The following is a 24,853-nucleotide window of genomic DNA, read 5'->3' as shown; positions in this document are numbered from 1 at the left end:
TGACACTTGAGTAGGCAATGTATGGATGTGGGTTTCTTAAATTTATAACCTGGGACCACCAATAAACACTGTAGCTCTAGTCATAGGATGAGCGTCACGGGAATCACATTTACCTACATCCAGCTTGGGCACATCCTGAGGAACCAATATGGCCACAGAAGCAAGGGGAGAAGAGAAAAGGAAGTCACGCATGTTGAAGGATGAGTAAAGGCCAGTACCTTAGCTCACACGGACTCAGAATCAGTCCTGGGCAGAGTCTGTAGAGAAAGCAATGCTAGGAAAGAGGTTAGTGTTGTTAACTCTTCCAGTGCCCACGTATTTGTAAGTGAAAGCATTTAGATTTAAGGCATTTTCTCTTAATTGAAATAAAAAAATGGTTGAGAGGTAAAAAATAACCATTTACCTAAGCAATGAAAGAATGATTGTTTCAGGAAGAAGAATATGGGAAAAGCGCAGGGATCTAGATGTGGTTCAGTTTTATCGAAGCACGGAATATAAGGGGGAAGGTGATCAGACAGGACATTAGAGAAACCTCGTCGGGCCAAAGACCCCAAAACTTGTGCCTTGAGGTTTATAAACAGATTCCAGGGATTTATCTGACCCACTGGAGATCATAACCTGAAAAAATATGAGCTTGTCTGTAATGTGACTGTGTGCTTTTAGGGAGAAAGGGTTGTCTTGGAAAGTCAGAATTCCTGAAGGAAATGAAGAACTATTAAAAAGTGGGAAGGTAGACACAGCTAGCAGAATAGTATTGTAAATAAACGGTTCCAGCTCCAGTGGAACAGATGGATGACGCAGCAGTAGAGAAACCAGCAAAGAGATGCCTGAAGCTGGGCAGAAAAATCATCAGATTCTCAATTTGACTCATGGTGTAGAAGGTGAAGCAGAGACAGAGAAGGATTTATGAGTAGACAGATGGAAAGATAATGTTGGGGAATGCAGAAAGGGAGAAAATGAAAACTGAGATTGATTTCCAAGGCCCCAATTTGGGTTAAGAAGCATTGTTAAATGAGAGGAGAAAAAAGAGGTTGGAGGGAGAAAGCAGTGAATGCAGTTTGAACTTTTGGACTTGATCAGTAGGACGTGCTGGAGAGCTGGATGACACTCCATAGGAACACAAAGCCTGGGGAGGGAGCCAGGTTAGAGATAAAGATTTTGATCATCCATGTCTACATGAGCATCTAGGCTATGGAAGGGAAACTGAGACTGCCCACAGAGAGTGATGGAAAGAAAAACAGCCAAGAACCAAGAATGGATCCAGGGGTTGCACAACACTGTACCTGTCCTGTTTAAAAGGGTCAAAATGTTTTAAAATTCGTGTACAAACTGTACATGAGGAAAGTAGGGAGAAATAAACAGGAGGGGGTCAGAACAGAACCTTTGTAGGTAACAAGGAACTGGGGTTTCAATAAAACGCAGGATGGGTTGGGCAGGTAAGTGAGATAATCCCTAAAGTGTCTTCCAGAAATAACAGTCAGAATATATAAGCTCCGGGAGAGAGCAAATTTTAGTCTCTGCCATGCCCATCTAGAACTTCTCAGCAGCAATAAAGTGACTGAAATTTCGACTTTCAAAAGGAAACTTGCCAGACTCTGCCAGTTGTGTCTGGGCAGGAAACGGCTCACCAGCTGCTTTGGATGGGTCTAAATTCCACTGGACAGCACAGGAATGTGATGCCTCACAAGCTCCAGCCTCAGAGGAGGTGTGCAGCAGTGTGAGAGTTCCCCCAGCCCAAGGGTGACAGTCTCCGACTCTGCTCCCAAGGTCTGCTATACCAGGAGGGTGAAGTGGACATGTTCCTACTCTGAGGACCTCCCCACTCACCCAGATGGATTCTGATGTCCAGAGCCTGCTTATTGCTATGAGTCACAAGGTCAGCCAACAGACCAGAGCTGCCTGGGCTAAGGGCCATCCCTCCCCTGAGATTTTTGCAATGGGGCTTCTAAGACAGCCTCACTCAGGGAGAGCGAAGGTTGGAGGAGACCAGGGGGACCACTGGGGAGCCTCAAAGCCTCCTGCCATCAGGCGTGTCCCCACATGCCCTGTGAAGGGGGGAGAATCCAGAGAAAACGTATCACCAGCCTTCCGGAAGCACACATGAGTCCTCAGCTGTTTTCCTGTCAGATTCTTGGCTGGTTAGGGAACTAGCCCTCGGTGTGGCAGCTAGAGCCTCACAAATGCCTGGTGAATGTCTGCAAGACTGTCTAACCCTGTGAGAGCGCCAAGTCAGTAACTCTGTTGATACTTAGAGCCTGCGCAAGCCAGCATCAGCCAAACTGCTGCAGCCAAGCCCTACCCCCTCCCACGCACACCTGCATACATACATGCAGGCATGAACTTATACACACATATACAAACATGCACATATATGCACCTCCATGTATATACACACGTGCCTGCACAAGCACATACAGATTTACACATACCTACATATGCACACACGCACATACGCTAATGGAATCTCTGATAAGTCCCTTTGGAAATAAACCAAGTCTACTGCTGTCCAACATGATTGTTAAAATTCCCAGTCCCCGAGCCCAGCGCCGTAGCTTAGCAGCTGAAGTCCTTACCTTGAACGAACCAGAATCCCATATGTGCGCTGGTTCTAATCCTGGCCACCCCACTTCCCAACCACCTCCCTGCCTGTGGCCTGGGAAAACAGTCGAGGACAGCCCAAGGCATTGGAACCCTGCACCCACGTGGGAGACCCAGAAAAGGTTCCAGGCTCCTGGCACCAAATCAGCTCAGCTCTGGCCATTGCAGCTGTTTGGGGGGGAGGGGTGAATCAACGGACGGAAGATCTTCCTCTCTCTCCTCCTTTCTGTATATCTGCCTTTCCAATAAAAATAAATCTTTTTAAAAAGTTCCCAATCCCCAACCTGGTTTTAGCAAAATAATAATAATAAGCAGTGAGACGGGGGTTGGGAGAGTGCTGGCAGGGAGAGGCCACTGTAGTGGGGCAATAAAGCCTGCCTCTCCCTTGCCTTAGTTGTGGTTTACCTGGGAAGTGGGGCCCAAAGATGTAAGTCTAGGTCTTACCCTATGACCACAAGCTAGAAATTTCTGTGAGTGTGGCAGCTTCAAACGGCTGGAACCTGAAGCCCAGTATTAAATTGATTTCCCAGGCAGAGAGAAACTAGCAGCCAGGGGCAGTTACCAGATACTGATTGGCTTACGCCCTAGGGACCTCATTTAAGGAAGAACCATTCTGACCCTGAAGGGACCTATATTATTTTTCTTCAAAAACAAGAAATTCTTTCTTGAAGAGATGCCCCCAGATGGTTAAGCAGCAGCCCAAGGAGAGCTGCTCGCATGGAGTAGCGGGAGCTAGCTGCTCTCTGTCGTCCCTCCTTCCCAAGAGAGAAAGAGGAGACACACCCAGTGTCCAATGTGCTTTTTCCTTATTTACTGAACAAGTAAAGGGGCTATTAGGGGTCACACACACTGAGGACTCTCCGTGGAAGGGAACAGCAGGCTTGGGAGAAAACAGCCCCCCGCCAAGGGTCAGTTTCCAAGCCTGACTTGGGGGCACTTTGGTGGCCACAGGCTAACCCCTCACCAGCAATATCAGGCAGAACTCCAGCACAGGCTCCACTTTGAGACATAGAATATTCCACAAAGCGACTGCACAGAACCAGCCATCCACCAGTTCCTCTCCATTTCATCCTCACCCTTTCCCATGGCAACCCTCACAACAAAACAGAAAGGAGCCACAAGCTCCACATTGGGTCATCCACAGGCCTGGCCCTCCTCTGATGGGATTGCAAACAAGCCCAGGCGAGACTCATGCCCTTGCCCAGTGCACAGGCCGTATGTCTGGAATGCATGTTGCCTGGATCCCACCTCCCAAACTTGCACTACTCAGGCTTACAAGCCAAGGCCAGTGAGAACAGCATCGTCCTTCTCCTAAAGGATCATCCTCATTGCATGAGCTGGAAACAGAGGGATTTGGCTTTTCAAGCCAGGCAACCTTCAAGGAATGTCGTAGTGAATAACACATGCTCAGAGGAAGGAGCAGCCTGCATGTTTAATGTCATCTGTCTGCATGCCTTGTGGTGTCTCTGGGCCAGCAGTTTACGCTTGAACCTTTGGTGGTGCAGAGGAGGTAGAAGGCTGCAAACTTCCTGAAGAGGAAGTATGATGCTGTCCCCCCTCCCCTCGACCCTGGAAGATGCTCCCTCGACCAAGTGCTTCCTTTCAGCCTTGTTCACTCACCCCAGACCTTTCCCTCCTCCATCTCCTGTCAAAGGCCATGTTGTTTTCTTCAACTTTATTTCCATTTTGTAAATAAAAGAACTTAACTTGTGCCAACATTGAAGCTGCTAGGCAAATAACAGTGGTTAATAGTCAGCCTTGGGTAGTTTTTTTTTTTTAATTTTAGATTTTTTTTAGTTAGAAAGTCAGATATACAGAGAGGAAAGACAGAGAGAAAGATCTTCTGTCCGTTGATTCACTCCCCAAACAGCTGCAATGGCGAGAGCTGAGCCAATCTGGCGTCGGGATCCAGGAACCTTTTCTGGGTCTCCCACGTGGGTGCAGGGTCCTAAAGCTTTGGGCTGTCTTCAACTGCTTTCCCAGGCCACAGGCAGGGAGGTGAATGGGAAGTGGGGTGGCCAGGATTAGAACCCGCACGCATATGCGTAAGGACTTTAGTCACTAGGCTGCAGCACCAGGTCCAACCATGGGTTGTTTATCCGCTCCCTTTCTCCACTCTCAGTCTCTCAGGAAGGCTTGTGAATTACGTGTCACACACTGCAATGCTGCTGGGAGAGTCCTAGTCTGGGCTCACTTCGTGTCATAGAATCAGATCTTCCTGCACCCCCAGCTCTGCTTTCCCCTGCCCAACAGGACCTCCAGAGAGACTCTGGAGTAAAAGCTTTGCCTCTTAATGGAGGGCGGGGGGGGATGCTCCTGCTGAACTTGGGAGCCAGAAAACCCAAATGCCTGGAAACCAGCTTGCCTCACCAGCTGGCTACCTGAAATGGGTCCCGGGTAGGCACAGTTCTGCTGGGAACTACTGGCCCCATCAGCTCCAGGATGGATCGCCTGTGAAAGTGAAAGTGGAGAGCCGAGGCCAAGACCACATACCATTTCTGAGGTCAAGTGTAAGCAGACAGCCCATCACTCTCATGGACTGGCATCCAGGAAGATGCTTTAGAGAGCAGGTGACCATTAGCATAGGCTATCCAGCAGACAGTGAGCCAGAGAGCAGGTGAGAAGTGAGAAGCCAGAGCCCAAAGAGCCAAGGCAATATGCCCTAGACCAGAAGTATGGAAGCAGCAGCAGAGCCAAGGTTGGGAGGGAAGGGATGCAGGCTCTGCTATGTGCATTCTAAGACACTTAGCACCCCTCCAGCTTTTAATAGCAGTAGCCTGCTGGTTCAACCTGTAAGCTGTAGACCCAAGTTGTCTTCATTGAAATCTAGATTTCCCCTGTGGGACCTTTGGCAAATTTCTCCATCTCTCCTTGCATCAGTATTCAAATCTATATAAAACAAAGAATAGTATTATTGGATTCATTCAGTTGTTAATGAGAAGAAAATGGGCCAGCATTTGAAAAGCATGTGAATACACAGAAACCATATTTTAGTAAATGTTCAATGAATATTAGTTACTCTAATAACAATTACGATTGTCACCATTAGCATTATATGCACTGCCTAACCCATAAGAGGTACTGGGCACACTTCCTTCCACCTTTGGCTAAACATTCCCTGAACAGCCATGAGCCCCTTGAATGCTTCTAATCAATCTTGCTTCTCCAGGGTTTGCTCACTGAACACAGAATAGATGCTCAGTTAACATTTGCTAAGTGAATAACTGAATGAACATCTGACACCGTGTATTGTGTTATCACACCCTAAAACCAGATTTACTGAAAACAAAACCCACCCTTTTTGTTCAGTGGTTCAAAGGTATTCTTTTGAGTTGGGTTACAAAAGGTTCTGAAATGTCTTGAAAACCAGGTAACATCTTGGGGACTGTTTCCAGATGCTGTCTGCAGGGCATGAGAAAGTTCTCAGGCTGCTAGAGTTCCTTCTCCTGGGCATTTCCATTCCCCCAGCATCCCCTGACCCACAGCTGTCCTCTTCCACCACCACCAACCAGGACTGTGACTCACAAGGGGTGACCCCACTGGACTGGAGAAAAGATAGCCCTTGATTCCTCCAGGAAGTCCACCGCGTGTGGAAGCCTCCCACCTCACCACCCTAGGGAACCTGGTCTGGCACCCTCTCTACTTCATGAGAAATGAAGTGAAAATCTCATTCCCAGAATTTCTTGGTCCTTTTGTTTGGCTCCTCTAACCAAAGTGAAAGCATAAAATCAGGGCAAGATGTTATGTACAATGAGAAGAAACAGAGTCCATGGTTTTTACTAAGACTTAAGTCTTAAAAAACTCATAGGAGCCAAAGTCATGTTGAATTCCAAACGCAAACAGATCAACAATCTGAAATAGCAACAAGCATCTCTGTTTTGAGGAGGAAATAGAGGGAAGTGAGCTTCAGGATCATGTTTCAGAAGATGGCTTAGGTCCAACTGCTTGGCAGTAGCTGCTTGCTTCCATGCAGGAGGCAGGATGTCTACTTCCATGTGAAGGATGTGGACTGTAAAGACCAAGTGGTCAAGAGGGTTGTCTGTAACTAACAGGAAGTTGGAAACACACTTGTGAATTTTTTGTGTCACCTCTGAGACACTGCTCTCTGCTGTCACACCTACAGAACTGCTCTATACATGAGTATCCCCTCTACCACTGCCATGTCTGTCCAGCAGGCCCCTGGCCCTCCTCCTCACCCACTGCCCTGAGATGCCTCACCCTACACCTGCTCTTAAGAGGGTGCAGTTCCCTTGGGGTCCATCTGGCTCTCCCAAGCCTTGGCTTGATGGGAACTGGGGGGGTGTTTGGCTGCCTGGCTTTTCAGTCAAACACGTTCCAGGGAGTTCCAGGGAGTTTGAACTGCCTTTTAATAGTTTCCAGTCATCCTTGATGTATACTGTGAGTGGGAGTGGGTCACATCCCAGCTCTGCCCTGAACTTACTCTGCCACCCTGAACAGTCCAACCAACCTCCCTCCTCTAAAAATATGGCAGGTGTTACAGCTCTGAGAATGTAGGAGTGCTGCACGCCTTATCCTCCTGAAGACACAAGTCCAAGGGTGTTGTTTCAGGAGCATCACAGGCTTCTGTTCTGCTCCTTGTGTCCACTGACCCTGGACAGGGATCCCTGGGCTGGTGGAGACTTAGCAGTTGATTTGCTTGTGAAGGAAGGCAGGGAGGGAAGGAGAGGGTGAGATGCAGATGAAAAGGAGAAAATTAAACCCACTACCAATAAAACCACTGTTTACTTTAGTAAATATCAGAGGAAGGTCTTTCTGTCAACATTTGTATGTTCATAAATCCATTTGTTACACAGGAATGTTTTTCCATGTCATTTAAATCTTACTTGACAACAGTGTATTTATAGGTAACCACTGCATGACACTCCCATAACGCATTATTTAACTCTCCCTCATTGTTAAATATTGCTCTCCTTTTGTGTTATGGTTGTTTTCTCTGTAAGGAGGTCTGATTCTTTTCATGAGGTGAAAATAGAATTGCCAGTGCTACTGAGAGGGAGGTTTTGATACTTGTATCAGTCTGTTCTCTCTTCCCCTAGAATGCTGTGCTAATTTGCATTCCAGGTAGCTGATGGAAAGGGAGGGTGGAGGGACTAAGACCATGTTTTCAAGTGGCTTCCTTGAATCAGCAACCTCAGATTACTAGTGTCTGATAGGACTTCTCTTTACTTAGTCAGCAACCACACCGAGCTACAGCATCCATGTCTGTTTTCATGACTGGACTGGGCATGTTTTTGGAGTGGATAAAACTGATCTTGGATGCCTCCTTCGCTGCCTTCCTTACCATATGAGCACTTGGTCTGATCTTGATGCTAACTCAGCCACCCAAGCTTCAACTCCCAAGCTCAGCAGCAGGGATCCTGCTTACATTCCAGGATTCACCTGCCTTCTGTGGCATCTCAACTTTCCTTCCATGGCCCTGGGGCAGCCCAGGTGGTAAGTAGCATCAGGCCTTGCAAGAAGGTGGCTGCCACATGGCAGGCATATGTTTTTGGGCACAGGGACATCTGTGGCATAGGAGGCATCTTGGTACCTGTTCTGTCTCTAACAGCATTGGTCCTTCCACATATCTCTCCCAGAGAAGAGTCTTCCAACAGACAAATACATTTCTCTTGAAAACTGGCTAAGCAGAATTAGCAACGGGGCTATGAGCCCCAAAGTGATGAGTTTCAGCCCTTTGCTTGGCCGACTGAACTCCTCTCTGGTTCTCAGATCTGCCTGGGGGTGATGGGTCTGAGGAAAGAACTCCTTGCATGGCCAATTCGCTACTAGAACAGCCTGCCTTTCTTTCTCCCGCAGTCTGATGGCTCCATCCTGGCGATCGCATTGCTGATCCTGTTCCTGCTCCTGGCCCTGGCGCTGCTTTGGTGGTTCTGGCCCCTTTGCTGCACCGTGGTAAGTTCCCCCAACCCGAACCAGACAAGACCAGAGTGGTAGGAAGTTCCAGGACTATTGAGTGAAGAAAAGGAGAAAAGGAACTATAGCAATGGGGACAGATCTTGCAGGACTTTTGTTTGTTTTGTTACAATGTATACAGCATGAACTAGCGTTGAGTAGTCATTATCAACCAACACTGGGTAGGGTATGAGATTGTCAATGGTATATCCTTTGGAGTGGCTTCACTGGGTACATGGAAAGATCCACACATATGGTACATGTTATTTGACATGTACTAAATATGAGGAGTGATGGGAATATGCAGATGATAAGCATCAGAAAGAATGAGTGCTATATAGTGTGTAATGATTAAATAGGCCCACAGCTTACACCCACCCATATGTGTTGAGTTACCCCAACTAGTCTTCTTCTATTGCCACCTGGTCTTAGCAACTAAGCTATCCAACTGAGAGAGTGCCTTGAGCTTCTTTTAAAAACAAAGAGAAACAGTTAACTTCCTTACATTAATTTTAGCCAACATGTATGCAACAACCCTTGTGTGCCTAGTCATTAAACTACGATATTAACCGGAAGCAGCCTTTTCCCCAGCATGGCCACCTGCAGTCACCAAGTGGCATAGTGGCATGAACCAATGGCTTACGGCCTGGAATAACTGTTCTGATGACATTCTTCTGTGCCCAAAATCTATGGCTGGTTACCCCTCAACTGGGAAAACCCAAACAAAATATTATCCAAATATGGAAACACTGAGCTTGGTCCATCTAGTTCTAGCATTTTATGCCTTTATGCAAATCAGAGTGTGTCGTGAAGCCCAGTTGAGTTTGAAATTCTTCTTGGCTGCCAAGGCATAGTTGTTCCCTGTGTTTCAGTTCTTCAAGGGGACATGGGGGGAGGGAGAAGGGCTGGCAGGGAAAACAGGCAGGGAGCCTCATCATGTCAGAGCTGGTTTTCTTCAGATCCTGGAAACTCCAGGAGAGGCAATGGCTTTGAAGCATGTTTTAAATAGGTGGCAATCAAACCCAGTGAAAAAAGTAGCCAAGCTGTGGCCTATGTAACAGGACATTCTGCAGGGGAACAACTTGGTAACAGACAGCAGCACATGTGTGCAGGGAGGGACTCAGACAGGCACAAATCCCACCTGGACTGATTGCATCACGATGCTAAATGGATCCTTAGCCCAGCAGCTTCAAGAGCTAAACATTAAATAAAGCTGCATGACCATTTTGTTTAGAGGGCAAAAGAATCCCTACGAGCCTGCCAAAATGGTTTCTGTGGTGATCCCAAAACAATAGTGTCTTCAAGTCTAGTATTCTGAACATATGCACGCACACACAAACACAATACACACAATGGGTTCTTAATGGCAGAGGTGGGCAAGGGTGGTAGCAGCAGGCAATTAATTTCCGGGCATCAATTGCAGTATTATTGACCTAATTCCTTAGATTATTTCAGTTACCTTTGGGTGGAAACAGCTGGGAACAATAAAACAAGCAAACAGTTCTCCACCAACTGCCAGCTGGGCGAGTAGGGGAGGACGCAAGTTACTCAACCTCTCTGTGTCTCCAATTCCTCATTGGAATAATGAGACCTTGTAGACAGTTTGGTGACAATTAAAGGCATTTATAGAATCATGAAGTGCTTAGAAAAGCACCTAGCACACAGTAAGCCCTGTGTGTTATCAGTATTATAACGTATTTGGCTGTAATAGGAACCTACTGCTATAGTGCATGGCATCCAATTTATATTGGCAGCAAGCATTTTCTCAAAATAAACCTTGCATTATTGGAAACAACATCATGCAAGACCAGATTGTTTTGCAATATTCAAAATATTTTTCAATGAATTTATCTGGTTAAGTCCCTGTTGCTTCAGAAAGCAGCCAGAATATCTTCATGTGGTCGGATTATGTAAGTTCCAAAGGATTTCTTTATGAGGAAAGATCTTGGAGATTGAGTTTCCTGTTTATGATGTCTATTGAAGCTGCCCCACCCCCTGTTCCTGAAAGATGGCCTAGCTTCCAGTGCTTGGTGTGCCCCCAAAATGTGCTTGTTGATCACTTGCTTCCCTGATGAGAGTGGGAAGGGACCAAGTCACGAGTATACTGAAGGCAAGAAGGAGTGTCAACACGGGCCTCCCCTCCCTGACTTAGAGCACCCCTCACCACAGTTTTCCAACAGAAGGCTTCCTTATCAACACTAGCCTCAATTCCTCCTCTGCCACTCTCCCTGCCTCCCAGTTAACAAACATGGAAAGTGCACCCATCACAGAGTATCAAAGGTGTATCTTGATGGTGGATAATTTAGAAAGCAGAAGGGAACTACAAGACATAGGCTCCATGAGACACTCTGCTGCAGGCCTGCTTCCCCTTCCGCAAAGTTCTTTCCAGGAAAGAGGCTCAAAGTATCCCATAGCCTGAACTTCCCCAGCACAGCTGAGCCCAGCTGAGCCAGCAAGTTGGTGTACACAGGCAAAGTCTGTCACATACTGCCAAGAATTTCAGCAGGTGGCAAGGGACTGGGAGGTTGGTTCCTTGGTGCCAAAATCTGAAGGGCAAAATGGATGCCTGTCTGGTCGCCTACTGTTGACCACCCCTACATCGTCACTCTCATGAACACCCTCCTTACCCCGCATCGAGACTGCCTCAGCCATCTGCCTTTTCCTTCCCAGAGACTTCTCACCTGCACACTCAAGGGAGAGTTGCTCCGCGCCACTGCGTGTTTTGGAAGCCTTCAGCACCACTCAGCAAGATGCAACTTATCTTCTGAGATAAGAATCCTTTCCTACCCCTGGCCCTGTCATGCTCAGTAGATCACCTGCTCTTCCTTTCACTGAGGAGCTGGAGGCTGTCACCTGTCCTCCCTTCCACTTGCAACACTCCCTTTTGTGCCCTTTTCAGATAGCCACCCCTCATCTTCACATTCACCCCTGAACACAACACAACTCTAACCTCAGCTCTACACCAAAGCATGACCCCGAGCCTAGAGAGAAGGCAGCCTCTACAGCACATGGTGATGAGAAGATCCTTTCCACTCATGTTCTTCGCATGTCGCCTCTCACCTCAACTTCTGCAGGGGCATCTGCCTCCTTTGCTTTCCTGTCTGTGGGCCTCCTCCCTGCTCCTAATAAACCTCCAACACCCTTTCAAAACATCGCAGACTTGACTTCTCCTTAAGGCTGCTCTCTTCCCCTCTTCCTTTATTGCCACAGACTTCTTTGCAGAACATCTGCCATCCTCGATTCTTTCATGGCACTCTACCACTCACTGCACCCTGACCTGTGTCACCATGGCGGGAGTGATGGATGGTTATTTCTCTGAGCCTTCTCTTGCCAGCCTAAACTCTAGCCAATAGTCTCTGTCATTCCTCATTCTACTGTACCCCTGTCAGCGGTAGAAACTTGATTTCTCTCTCCTTAAACTCTCCTTTTCTAGTTGCTTCTGATCACCTTCTTATATCTCTGCTGTTTTTTCCCCCTCTGTCTCCTTCATAGTCTCTTCTTACCCCTTATTTTCTAGAATTTTTTTCTCCCCTGTCTTCTACACATTATTACTGGGCATTAACACCAAAGCCATGATTTTTAACTACTTCCATGTGCTTACTCATTGCTGGCTACTACTACAGAGGACAAATCCCACATTAATCCCAGATTGCAGGAATCTATTGGACATCTCAGTGCAATGTCTCATTCTTAACATGTTCTAAACTGATCCCATCATGGTGTCTCCTATACCTGATCTTCATCAGTGATTGTCACTGTACTCCAGATGTCCAAACTGGAGCCTTCAGCATAATCTCTGGCACCTTCCTCTGCCACTCATTGACTCATATCAGAGTTGTCAACAATGCTTGCTTTTTCTTTCACATTCCTGCCTATCCTCATAGCCACTTATACCTACCTGCCCATCCACCCACCCCAGCACAATCACAGTACGTGGGAATCCACAGTTGCTCAATAACAGTTGTAGAGTGAGTGCATGGATGCCTGCCAATGCCTTAGTCTAGGGTTCTCCTACTCATACTATTTTGATAGCTTCTGTCTGCTCTTAGTCTTTCTCACCTTCACTGCAGGGAGTTTTCTTTATGAGTGAGACATCAGGTCATGATCCTACCCAGAATCCTCTTGACTATTCAGTTGTTCTAACATACAGTCTCACTTCCTTGAAGTGGCAGGTGTCGACGTTTCTTAACCTGACCCTACTTCTCCAGCTGCACCTCTCACTTCCCCTGCTGAGTGTGGGCTTCCGCAGCACCATGCCTCCTTTCATGACCCTGATAACACTGTTACACTTGTCTGTAAACTTGTATGACTTCAGAACAGCACATGCTTTTAGGAGAAAAGGCTATAGATCCCCAGAGCATAGCATACAGCATGGCTCAAAACTGTTATACAATGCATCTCAGAGCTTGTCCTATCCTGAAATGGATGAAAAGCCATCTGCAGGTACATGCTACCCTAGGGCCCATTGAGCATATCACATACTTGCTTACTTTCATCTCTTCATCTTGATTTTGCTTGGTGAAATAATTCCACTTTATCTACTGCAGCCACATTTCTTCTACTTCTGTCACTGTAATAAGAACTCCTCCAGAACAAGGAGAAATAAATCCCAAACAGGAGCACAACAATGTCTACACTCTGTAATTGACAGGTTTTTCAAACTAAATTAAAAGTTAGGTTGTCTTGGGTTAGATGCAGAAAAAAAAATTTTTTTTAACTGATAGAACAAAATTAGATAGTGGTTCCATGGGTGGTATTATCATTTATTGTAAGGTGAGTTTATTTTGCTGAAAGAATGAGATCCATGGATAGTGTTTCATAATATGCATTTTCTGGGAAATTCTTGGATTTCAAACTTTTTTGCAACAACGTTAACTTCTTTCAATTCTATTCTATGAACTTTTTGAAACAACCTTGTAAGGAATATGCAAGGTTGATATGCAGCATATCTAAAGACATTTATATTGATTTCTTAAATAAAATGTTAGAAATATGCTCAGTTTATCGGGAGGTAAAGGGTTAATGAAATTTTGCAAGACAAAGAATTCCTGGAAATCAGCTTTACAATAAGGCAAATGGTACGATATTAGAGATGCTTTTAAAATCTTATTCATTTTTTTTTTGGAAAGACAGATTTATATAGTGACTGAGAGAAAGGTCTTCCATCTGCTGGTTAACTCCCCAAATGGCCACAGTGGCCAGAGCTATACCAATCTGAAGCCAGGAGTCAGAAGCTTCTTCTAGGTCTCCCATGTGGGTGCAGAAACCCAAAACTTTGGGCCATCCTCCACTGTTTTCCCAGGCTATAAGCAGGGAGTTGGATGGGAAGTGGAACAACCAGGGGATGAAACAGTGCCAATATGCAGTACTGGCACTTGCCTGTGGAGGATTAGCCAGCTGAACTCTTGTGCTGGCCCCAAGATACTAGGGTGTGTGTGTGTGTGTGTGTGTGTGTGTGTGTGTGTTTTAACCACGAAAGAGAGAGATTGCTATGAACTTGCAGGTCTGTTGCAATCCAACTAAAGCACCACATTATCATACCATTATGTTTTCTTCAAACAAGAACAGCAAATATTTTAATTCAGTTTGTTGGGAGGAGGCCATTTCTTGCATTCAAAGTTTCTCCCTATGCAAACAAATTTTTTTCCTCTTTATTTTATTTCCAGCTTTCTGGATATCTTATGAACATCTTTTAAAGAACCATGCAAAGAGTCATGTTTCATTCACTTAATCAAACTTCAAGGATAGATCAGCAGTAAGCTCGCTGGACACCTCCGGTGACAAATTACAAGGGACAAAAAGTGAACGAGAACTTGCTAAGCCTTAGCAAAAGCAAAAATATCATCTTCAGTAATGTTGTCTACAGCTTTAAGCTTAACTTTTAGTTTGCAGCACCAGACAAGCCAACCCAAATTTGGTGGTAGTTGGCTTCACGAAAACATGACGAGGACACACACACAGCTGTAGGCATCTTGGTCTCCACTAATTGCACTTTCTTGAACCTTCTCCAGCCTCCACCCATTCCTGTCTGAACTCTGCTGACTGCACAGCTAACAAGGTTACTTCTCACTAACACATACAGCTGTGCCACTACCACCTGCTCTGTTCTGTCACCCCATAGAACTCAGCACCCAAAACGCCACACACCCAAGGGCTTTTTCATCCCTACCATCCTCTGGGGGCTTCTGTACTCCTCCTGAGTCTGTCCCCAACCCCCACAGGCACCCCCACATCTGCTAGAAAAATAGGAAGGGTAAACTGTAGTTAACTACAGCTGGCTAACCAACACTACATCTTCCTCTATCAACTAACGATTCTGATAAATCCTTTAACCTCACTTTCCCCATTTGACAGATGAGAACATTGAAACCACGTTGGCTTCCTTCTATTCTCACTTTCTGTAAGTGAATCTATTCCTGCTTCTCCTGTGATTCTCAGACCTGGCTCAGTGGAGGCTCATAGGGTACAAGTAATGAATGGCAGCATTTCTGAACTGTATCCTCAGGACAACACCATGCTACAAGACGAGAATAACCATACTTTTCAATAAGGGGTATCCAGACAGCATGTTGGAAAGGCACCATGAAGCTACATTGAATAATTGTTATCACTAAAGGATAGATTGCATTGTGTTTGCCCAGTCATGTTTTGACTCTAAAGCCCTTCCTTGGCTCATCCCTACCCTTTCTGGCATCTGGAAGGATACCAGTATTCCACCCAATTCCTTTTGGGAAATGCCATGCATGACCATGTGTGTGTCTCTCTCAGATCACAGTGCTGCTGCTCGTGGACAGTATAACCTTGTCTTTAACCTAGGCAGAGGCAAGAAGCTCCTCCTCAAATAGCAGCTTTAATTTTGTTGTTGCAACTAGCAGACCTTTACCATGATGCGAGCATATCATTTGATGAAGAATAGAGAACAGCCATTCTTTTAAATTAAAGTGTGCATCACTTAGCCTTACAATTAATGTTAAAATTCCTGCCATGACATTCAGTATCTCTTGGATACTGCTGAACCTGGCCTTCAAAATAGTCCTAGCCTTAAGGGAGATGATATAAGAGGCCAAACATTAGAGATCCAAATTGAAAAAAAAAAAAAACTTTTTTTGAGCTCATTATTTTGAGAATTTCTTGTAGTTCATTCCAGATCAACACCCTTGGCACTAAGCCTTTGTTAAGCTTTTATGATGTAGAATTGCCAGATCCAGGCAATACTTTAGAATACACTGCAAAGAATTATGGGGATCCCATTACATCTATATCTCTGTATAGAAGAAAGATTAATTTATCTGCCATCAACTAACTTCTCCTTCCTAGATGTACTCCACTTAAGGTTATCTATTTTCCCCTGGTTTTATAACATCAATTTTAAGAACACTTATTTTGAGGTATGGAAATCAGAATGTGAAGTTAGAAGGTAAAGGGTTGAGAGCAAACATTGCCTTCTGTATGCTGAGCCTCCAGTGGACAGCTTTTCACATCAGGATTAGCATTTCTTCCACACAACTCTGGTCCAGTGGTTTAACCTACAAGGCCAGGGAGACAGCATCTGAGCCAGCTTTAAAAGATTCCAGAACAGGCAGTATTTTAAATCAAAGGCTCCCAAAAAGCTTCTGCTGTCTAATGCTTTGGTGGAGATATCATTTGTGAAAAATTAATTGTTGTCGACTATATGACAAATGCTAAAAAAAACTTCTCAATAAATAGAGTAAAAAACTGTTTTAAATGTATGGCCAGGCTCACAAGAAAATAGGGAACATTTCCAGGGCCATAGAAAAACAAGGATCTAGAGGGGTTAGTGCTAGGCCAGCATGTTAAGCCTCTGCCTATGATGCCAATATGACATATGAATGCCAGTTTGAGTCCTGGCTGTTTCACTTCCAGTCCTGCTTGCTGTTAATGCAGCTGAGGAATAAGTGGAAGATGGTGCAAGTGCTTGGGTCCCTACCACCCTTATGGGAGGGCCAGCTGGAGTTTCAGGTCATTAGCTTAGCCCAACCGTGATTGTTGGAGCCATTTAGAGAATAAGCCAACAGGTGAAAGATTCTCTCTCTCTGTCTCCGATCTCTCTCTTTACCTTTGTCTCCATAACCCTGTGACTGTTAAATAAATAATTTGGAGGGGAAAAAAAGACAAAGGATCTAGAAATCAAAGGACCAACTTAACCTATCATATGTTGTCATGCCTGAAAAGATTGTGTGATCTCAGTATCTTAGAAGTTTGGTGTAATAATAGCCTTTCATAGAACCATAAAGGGGTGAGAATTAGGACTGAGTCTTCTGCCTGAAGTTGGGAACTTAAATGAAAGAATAGGTTTGGGATGTGTGTATCTGTGAATTCTTAAACAGGATCTCTCAGAGTTTTAGAATTTAAATGTATCATTCCTGGGATGCTGTTGATCACAATCTTAGAAAAAATAGTCACAGTTTAGAAACACTTAGGGGTGTGCAGAAGGTACTCGATATTCTTCAGCAGGTTTGCCCCTCCACTCAGGTGTCCGAGAATTCCCAAAAACAATGGCTCCACCTGAGTTGACAGTCTAGAATTCCCACATTCACTGGAGTTTTACTATACACTGAATGAAAACTTAGAAAGTCAGAAATAAGATAAAGAAGTCAGGTCCTGGCAGGGGTATTTCTTTTGTTTGCTCCCAAGGTAATTATAATTGTTAAACAGCAGATATGTATCTAGAGCTTTCTCTAAGTGTCATCATATCTCCTGTAACATTCAGTGTGTTCCTAATAATACTGCTGCATTGTGGAATTTCAGTTCATAACAACAGGATTGATGGGGAAAATAGATTTAGAGCAGAACACTTTAGACTGTAAAGTCTTATAACCCCATCTATACACACTCAAAAAACCTCAGCAAGATTCCTCCATTTTTAGGACATCACAGTGATGGTAACACATTACCTTGACTGAACAATAATCAAGTGACTTTTCCTGATGAGTTTGCATCTGATGCAGCACTGCACTTGGAGTCTCAGAGACAAAGCAAAAAGAAGGACTGTCTAGGTATGAAGTGCCACAACACCAGGTCATGGCTCATTGTCTTGCTATTGGCTCAAAACAGAAACCCAGCTTTTGCTGTTTCATTAAAAACACAAAAACACTACATTTTATGATTCCAAATAAGGCCCAAGGCCATGAAAGGATGATGGACGTGATGGGTTTCTTCCCTTCCCTCCATGACATATGCTCCCAGTCCCCATCCTCGTAGTCTCTGGTGAAGCTCAGTTAGGTTTCATTCTCCCTTTGCTCTCCGTGTCTCACCTTCTCTCCTCTCACCTGCACAAGCTGAAGGCTTCCTTCTTCCTTTCAGTCCCTGGATGCTGGTATCCAGGACACACCTTCACCTTGACAGTGCTAGAGGACCTCCTTTTTCTGTGTATTTTTATTATTATTTCTTAAAGATACAGAAAGACAAGCACAGAGAAAAAAAGCTCCCACTGCTGGCTCACTCCGCAGATGAATTCCTTCAACAGCTGGAGCTGGCCTAGGAGCTGGGAACTCTTCCACAGGGACAGCAGGAACCCAATTACTTGAGCATCACTCCTGGCTTCCAGGGTCAGCTGGTGGGAGCTGGAGCTGCAACTCAAGCCCCGGCATTTTGATATAAGATGAGAGCATCTTAACTGCTAGGCCAAAAATCATCCCCTCTGTCTTTTCTTTTTTCACGTTTCATCTTATTTGAAAGAGACAGCTTTATGGAATGCTTTTATTAAAAAAATACACACACTTGGGAATAGCATAAAAACTTGCACTGTACCAGTAATAATAAAGCCCGTGAAATATGCCTGGACTTTGTGTATTCCTCCCCAGGTCACCAAGGACAGTTGGGCTTATTTTCCACATCCCTCTGCCATTTCTCAGTGGTAGCATCAAATCACCTCACAATTTGAAATGTTTAATTTTTAAGATTTATTTATTTATGATTTATTTGAAATTTTAGAGTTACAGAAATAGAGGGAGAGGCACAAAGTGAGATCTTCCACCCACTAGTTCATTCTGCAAGTGGCTGCAATAGTCAGAGTTAGAACAAGCCGAAGCTAGCAGCCAGGAACTCCATCTAAAAGATGGTCATATTAATTTCTTAAATAAAATGTTAGAGATGTACTCATTTTATCAGGAGGATAAGGGTTAATGAAATTTTGCAAGACAAGGAACTCCTAAAAAATCAAATTTACAACAAGGCAAATGTAAGATCTTAGGGTTGTTTTAAGATTTTATTCATTTTTATTGAAAAGACAGATTTATAGAAAGAAGGAGAGACTGAGAGAATCTGCTGACTCCCCAAATGGTCACAATGGCTGGAGCTTCATCAATCTGAAGCCAAGAGCCAGGAGCTTCTTCTGGATCTCCCATGTGGGCCAAGGCTAGAACAAGCCAAGGCTAGGAGCCAAGAACTCCATTACTATCTCCCCATAGCTGGCAAGGGCACAGTGTAGCCACTGTCTGATACCTTTCCAGGTGCATTGGTAAGAAGCTGAATTGGAAGCAATCTGAAAGCAAAGCAGCCAGGACTCAAACTGGCACTGCCGTGTAGGATGTAAACATTTCAAGAAGTGGCTTGACCTATGCAAATCCTAATTGTATATGAGTCTTGTAACAACATAAAAATATAATATAGGTATGTGTGAATATTTATAATATGTCCATAGAATATATATATGTGTGTGTGCACATATAAATATTACATATATATATTACTTTGTAGTGAAAAAGCATATTTTTAGCTCACAGTTGCACAGTTTAGTGGTTATACTGCCCAGTTTACCTACCACCCATGAACAAATTCACATGTTATATTCCTGTATTGTAACAACAGATTATGCACGTGTAGTTTTTAAATTTTTCAGGGAATAGTTTGGAGCACAAAGTTGAGCAGAACATCTTGAACCACAGAGCAAATGGATATACTAGAAGCTGGGCTTAGGGAATACAGTGGGACAGAGGTAATGACCATTAAAGTACCGTAATTATCCATAAATCCAACTCGTGAGTAGTAAAATGTCCCTGATGCATCCTAGTGTTACAACTCACTCTTGATAGTGGAGACCATCAGTGTATTAATTACCAAAGAAATAATCATGTGGAAGATTGAGAACCCAAAGTTGAATCGTGTGTTACGTATGTGCTGATCTGAATAGCAAAGTAAGTTAAAACGATCAGAAGTACTTCTTTTGTCTCTTCCTTTATAGTTACACAAACTCTTCCACAAATAGGGACTAAGTAGCAAGCACTGAACTGTGTGCCAAGAAATCAAAAACTAAGCAACCATTGCAGAAGAAATACATGCCATTACAGTCCAGTGAGTTAACTGCCAGGAGTACAAACAGTGAAAGATATGTTCTATTTCCTCTAAACACCAGGGAACCATCTGACTGGGGCTGCTTCAGGGCTGGATCCAGAATTCAGGCCATCACCAGCTCCGTAGGCAGATGAGCACAGATGCTTACCAGAGGAGGTACATAACGGCTGCAAGCAGAACAGAGCATCTCCTCCCAAACAATTCTCCGTCTCCCTTGACACAGGACACAGTGGAAGCTCTAGAGAATCAGCATTCCCATGAACAGAACAAAGTCTCTGTAATTTTTGGAATGAGACATTTTCAAATCTGGTAATTCTGCATGTATGATGGCACTCATAGAATGCTATACTTGCCACTTGACTAAAGTATAGGATTGATAGACTACTCAAACAATCCTTCAAATAGTGATCCACAGACAAGCAGGTTAAGCATCATTTGGGAACCTGCTAACAATGCAAGTACCCTGCCCTATATCCCTGCTAACAAGAAACTCGGGGTTCTAGCCCAGAAGCAGGTTTTAAGAATCCCTTTGCAAGATTCTGATATGCCATGAGCTAATTAAAACTAGAAGAGTAGTGCCTAGTTTTATTAATAGAGTACAGGTGCTGTTCAGTATCCACAAAAGATCAGTTTCCAGACTTGTATAAACACCAAAATCTTTGATGTTCAGTTTACATAAAGGGTTACAGGATTGACATGTAACCTGGGTACCTCCTCCTGCATACTTTACATGACTAGTAGATAACCTACAATGCATTATACACTGTAAATGCTACATATTTTTGATGTGTTGTTGGTTGAATTCTCAGATACAGAACCCACAATCCTGGAGCACTGATCATAAGTTACTGAACTCCTCTCCTGGATTTTGTCTAGACATCAGAGTTGCCTGTGTGTCTGTCAGGGATGTGTCTTTTTTTGTGGCAAGAGGAAGCTACTTGTGCAAAAAGGACACAGAGACACTGAACATAGTTCAAGAATAAACCTGTTCCTCTGTTTTCTCCTGCTTCTCATGCCACAGACAGGAGCTTACACAGTTCACATGAAAGCCAATTTTTGTCTTAGAGCAGAGACTTGAAAGGATGAGAAAGGTGAGGTGAAAGGTTTCTCGACAAGATAATAGAGACAAAACAGGGGGTCCCTGTTAGCCAGGCCAGTGAACCCCTGCAGCATGTTGACCTGCATCAGGACTTAAGTGGATGCCAGGGAGCTTATATGGCTGTCACCTACAGGAGGAAGCAGTCCTCATGTGAAAATCTGAATGAAATGCATTTTGTGCTCCATTGCTTTGTTAGCAAGGACAAAGTGGCAATAACTAAAACCTGTAATGTAGGAACAAAATGTCAATACTCGCAGAGAAGAAAAAATAAAAAGCAAAATAAATTCACTAAATGCCTCACTTCACCTTAATGATTCGTAAAATAATCTTTTGAGAGCGTGTTACAGAAACCCAGTGGTTGAACTTGCCTTATAAACTGAAATCCTTAAACTTTGCAGATATTAAAAAGGCAATGAACTGCTTCCTTGTTGCTCTATTCATGCCACACTGATTTCCTCTTTTTTTCATTTTTATTTATGTGAAAGGCAAATTAACAGAGAAAAGAGGAGAGATAGAGATCTTCCATCCATTGATTCACTCCCCAAAAGATCACAACAGAGAGTGCTTAGGCTGGATCAGGCCAAACCAAGAGCTAGGAGCTGCAGCCCAGTCTCCCAAATGGATACCATTGGTTTGAGGACTTGGGCAATCTTCTGCTGCCTTCCCAAGTGTATTAGCAAGGAGCTAGATCAAAACCAGAGCAGATGGGACTCAAATCAACAATCCACTATACATTACCAACTTACTCTGCTGTGCCACAATGCCAGTCTCACTAACCACATCTTAACTTCTTGTCTTTTCTAGCTACATTTCCAGCAACAAACTGAAACATGCATGTGAAAACTTGAATTTATTTTGATTCATTGGGAAACTGTTAGTAATTTTTTTTAGTTTGATTACATTTACTAGAGCACTTCTCCAGCTGGCTGGCCCGTGTATGCTGGCCTTTGGACATGGACTTGACCCATTATGAGGCAACCCACCCAACCTCACTAAGATTTTCAAGGAAGAATCATCTCTTGACTTGAAAATGAACCTATCCGTATCACACTTTTTAAAAAGCTCTCTTACTCTTCTGAGGAAAGCTGCTCTCTACCCACCATGGCCAGCTGGTGGTGCCTGAGATTGAAGCAGAGGAAATACTTTGTCCTTATTCTTCTGTACTCAACCTGGAACCCAGTGCCTAAGGCCAGGTTAGAAGACCTAGTGGTGTCCTGAACCTGGTGGTGTCCTTCCAGAAGCTCAATGCAGCATTGGAGAATCTAGATTATAAACTAGCTCCCCTTTGATTGATAACTAATACATTTGGGTTCAGGAACTGTCTTTGGACTCCCCTCTGAGTCTGGTGCATTGCAGGATGTAGACTAGATATCAACAAATTCCCAGTAAGTTCAAGCATACAACAACCCCAGAGAGGAAGGGTCGTTTTCATTGCGAGTGTCATAGGTGGCAGCTCATACACACTCAGGCCCCCTGGTCACTGCTCGGACAGTAGCCTCCTGTCTCACTCCCTTGGTGAGTCCCTGGCTCCTTTGCATCTCCCTCTAGAAACCACCATCGACAATATCCCAGACCTGATTCAAGAATGAAGGCAAGAGGCAGGCAGGTGGAAAAGGAAAGGCGCCTCCTAAGAGGCCTACTGGGCCTCTCTCACATCAGAAACCATGACTGCTCGTCCTGGCTCGGCTCCTGCAGGGACACTGTTCTTGCTCCCTTTGACGGATGATGACACTATTGCTCAGGAAGGTCAAGGACTGTGCAAATCTGGTCAGGAGAGGGCAGGGCAACTGGCCCCCAATTTTGTGTTGATGTGCAGGGAGGGAAGACAAAATAGCAGCTGGCCTGTACCACAGCTCTTCATACCCACGGTCCTTGCATGCCCACACCAGCCTCATCAGCACCCACCTGTGTTCCCAAACAACCTGCTCCCTACTATCCTAGGGGAAGGAATGCATTTCAAATCTCTTTCCCCAGTGCCTTGCTCCTCCCTCCAATTTCTAACACTTCCTGTTTTAAAGTAATGCGCCCCTTCTTGGATGATGAGAAGCCATTACTGTATGGTGAGGGCCCTCCTCTCCAGGGATTGCTTGCAGCAGATCTGAATCAGAGTAGACTGAGTGAGCAGGGCCTGGACTGCCTCCCTCCCAGAGACTTTTGACCTTCACCAGGATTCCAAGGGCAACAGGAAGTGAAGACAGGAGAAATGATAGGCAGGAATCCTCACCTCTGCCTCTACAGTGCAGTAAATGCTATGCTTCAGATGACTGGAGTGTTGGCCCCTGGCTGCGGGTAGTAGAAACTCAGGCAACATCCTGTCTCTGCATACAGGGATGATGATACAGATCATGGTGGGGAGAGCGACAGTGTGGGACTTGGAGTCCTGACAAGGTCCCAAACAGATCATCAAATCAGAGAACACAGTGGCTTGCTAGGAAGAAGTGGGATGGAGCTTGACAGCAGCTGTGCAGCCACACTCACCAGGTGGAGGATTAAAGTAGCAGTCCTGTGGGCAGTGCCTGAGCACTCACCTGCAAAGGGGCGGACATGACATTGCAAGAGTCAGGGATGTGATACGAGCTCTTGGGCTTGCTGGGGGGAAGGGAAGGGAAGGGAAGGGAAGGGAAGGGAAGGGAAGGGAAGGGAAGGGAAGGGAAGGGAAAGGAAGGGAAGGGAAAAAGAGAGAAAGAGAAAAAGAAAAGAAGAAAAAGAGAGGGAGGGAGGGAGGGAGAGAGAGAGAGAAAGAAAGGAAGGAAGAAAGAGAAAGAAAGAAAGAAAGAAAGAAAGAAAGAAAGAAAGAAAGAAAGAAAGAAAGAAAGAAAGAAAGAAAGAAAGGAAGGAAGGAAGGAAGGAAGGAAGGAAGGAAGGAAGGAAGGAAGGAAGGAAGGAAGGAAGGAAGGAAGGAAGGAAGGAAGGAAGGAAGGAAGAAAAAGTACTTTATGTTGGGAGCCAAAATTCAAATAATAAGTTTAGGGGGTAGGGAAAGAACACTCACAAAGTCGTAGTGGAGTCACAGTAGACAATGCCCAAAGAGACATGTGAGAGACTCTAAGTCAAATTGATGCCCAGGACTTTCCTTCTAAGAGAGGAGTGTACATGCTGAAGGCAAGAGCAAGGAAGAGCTGCTCACTGCCACTCACTGTCTTCCCATGTGGCATTTCCCCTTGCCTATTACGATGTTGCCCCAGGGTTCCTCAGGCGTCTCTTTCAACCCATAAACCTCAATGCCCTGAAAGACATCTCAAAACACTCCCTTGCTGCTTTCTGTTGAGGATGCTCTATGGAACCAGAGCTGTCACATTCTCCCTCAAAGGGTACCTTTTGAGGCCAATGACAGTTAAAGGACGTGACATTCCTAGCTCATCGCCGTCTTACATCTTGCCTTCCATCATGTGATGCTGTCTAATTAAATGTGTGGATGATTGGATGCATGGGTGAAGAAGGATTTGGTACAGGAAATACTGAATCAATCAATCGATCAATCAATTTGCATTATAGCCACTTACAGGGAGAAATGTTTCACTATATGGAATTACAGTAATCACAACTAAGAATTAGAACACAGGTAGCCACAGCTTTTCATGGAACTGTTCTTTTTTTCTTTTCAGATAATCAAGGAGGTCCCTCCCCCGCCTGCCGAGGAGAGTGAGGTAAGTGACCAGAGAAGGGTGCGGCCAAGTGGACAGGGTGGCAGAGTGCGGGGGAGTGGGGAGTGCTGTCTAGGCTGGCTGGACACATAGTCCCCTTCAGAACAGAGCTGAGTTGGGCAGGGCCACTACATGAAAAAATAGCCAGGAGAGAAACCTTTGCTCCTTTCCTACCCAGGGATGAAATAAACCGAACTAAACTAGCAGCCAAAAACATAGTGGTCTAGCAGAGTTTTCTCCATGCAAAGGTAAAATCTGAAATGCAAACATAAATGTTTGTCAGTAC

The 24,853-nt window shown here is 44.8% G+C and overlaps 1 protein-coding gene across 1 annotated transcript in view; it reads left to right on the top strand.

Moving 5' to 3' along the window:
* The window catches only part of ANTXR1 (ANTXR cell adhesion molecule 1), a 194,004-nt gene that overhangs the window by 106,243 nt on the left and 62,908 nt on the right, over window positions 1-24,853 (top strand). The window contains exons 13-14 of the mRNA XM_040994030.1: window positions 8,416-8,511; window positions 24,529-24,570. Coding sequence (XP_040849964.1) covers window positions 8,416-8,511; window positions 24,529-24,570 — 138 coding nt within the window. The remainder of the gene's footprint in view (window positions 1-8,415; window positions 8,512-24,528; window positions 24,571-24,853) is intronic.

Source organism: Ochotona curzoniae, unplaced genomic scaffold (genome assembly GCF_017591425.1).
Source record: "Ochotona curzoniae isolate NIBS_2020 unplaced genomic scaffold, NIBS_Ocur_1.0 contig_883, whole genome shotgun sequence".
NCBI classification, from domain to species: Eukaryota; Metazoa; Chordata; class Mammalia; order Lagomorpha; family Ochotonidae; genus Ochotona; species Ochotona curzoniae.
This window is presented reverse-complemented; position numbering and strand designations above follow the sequence as displayed.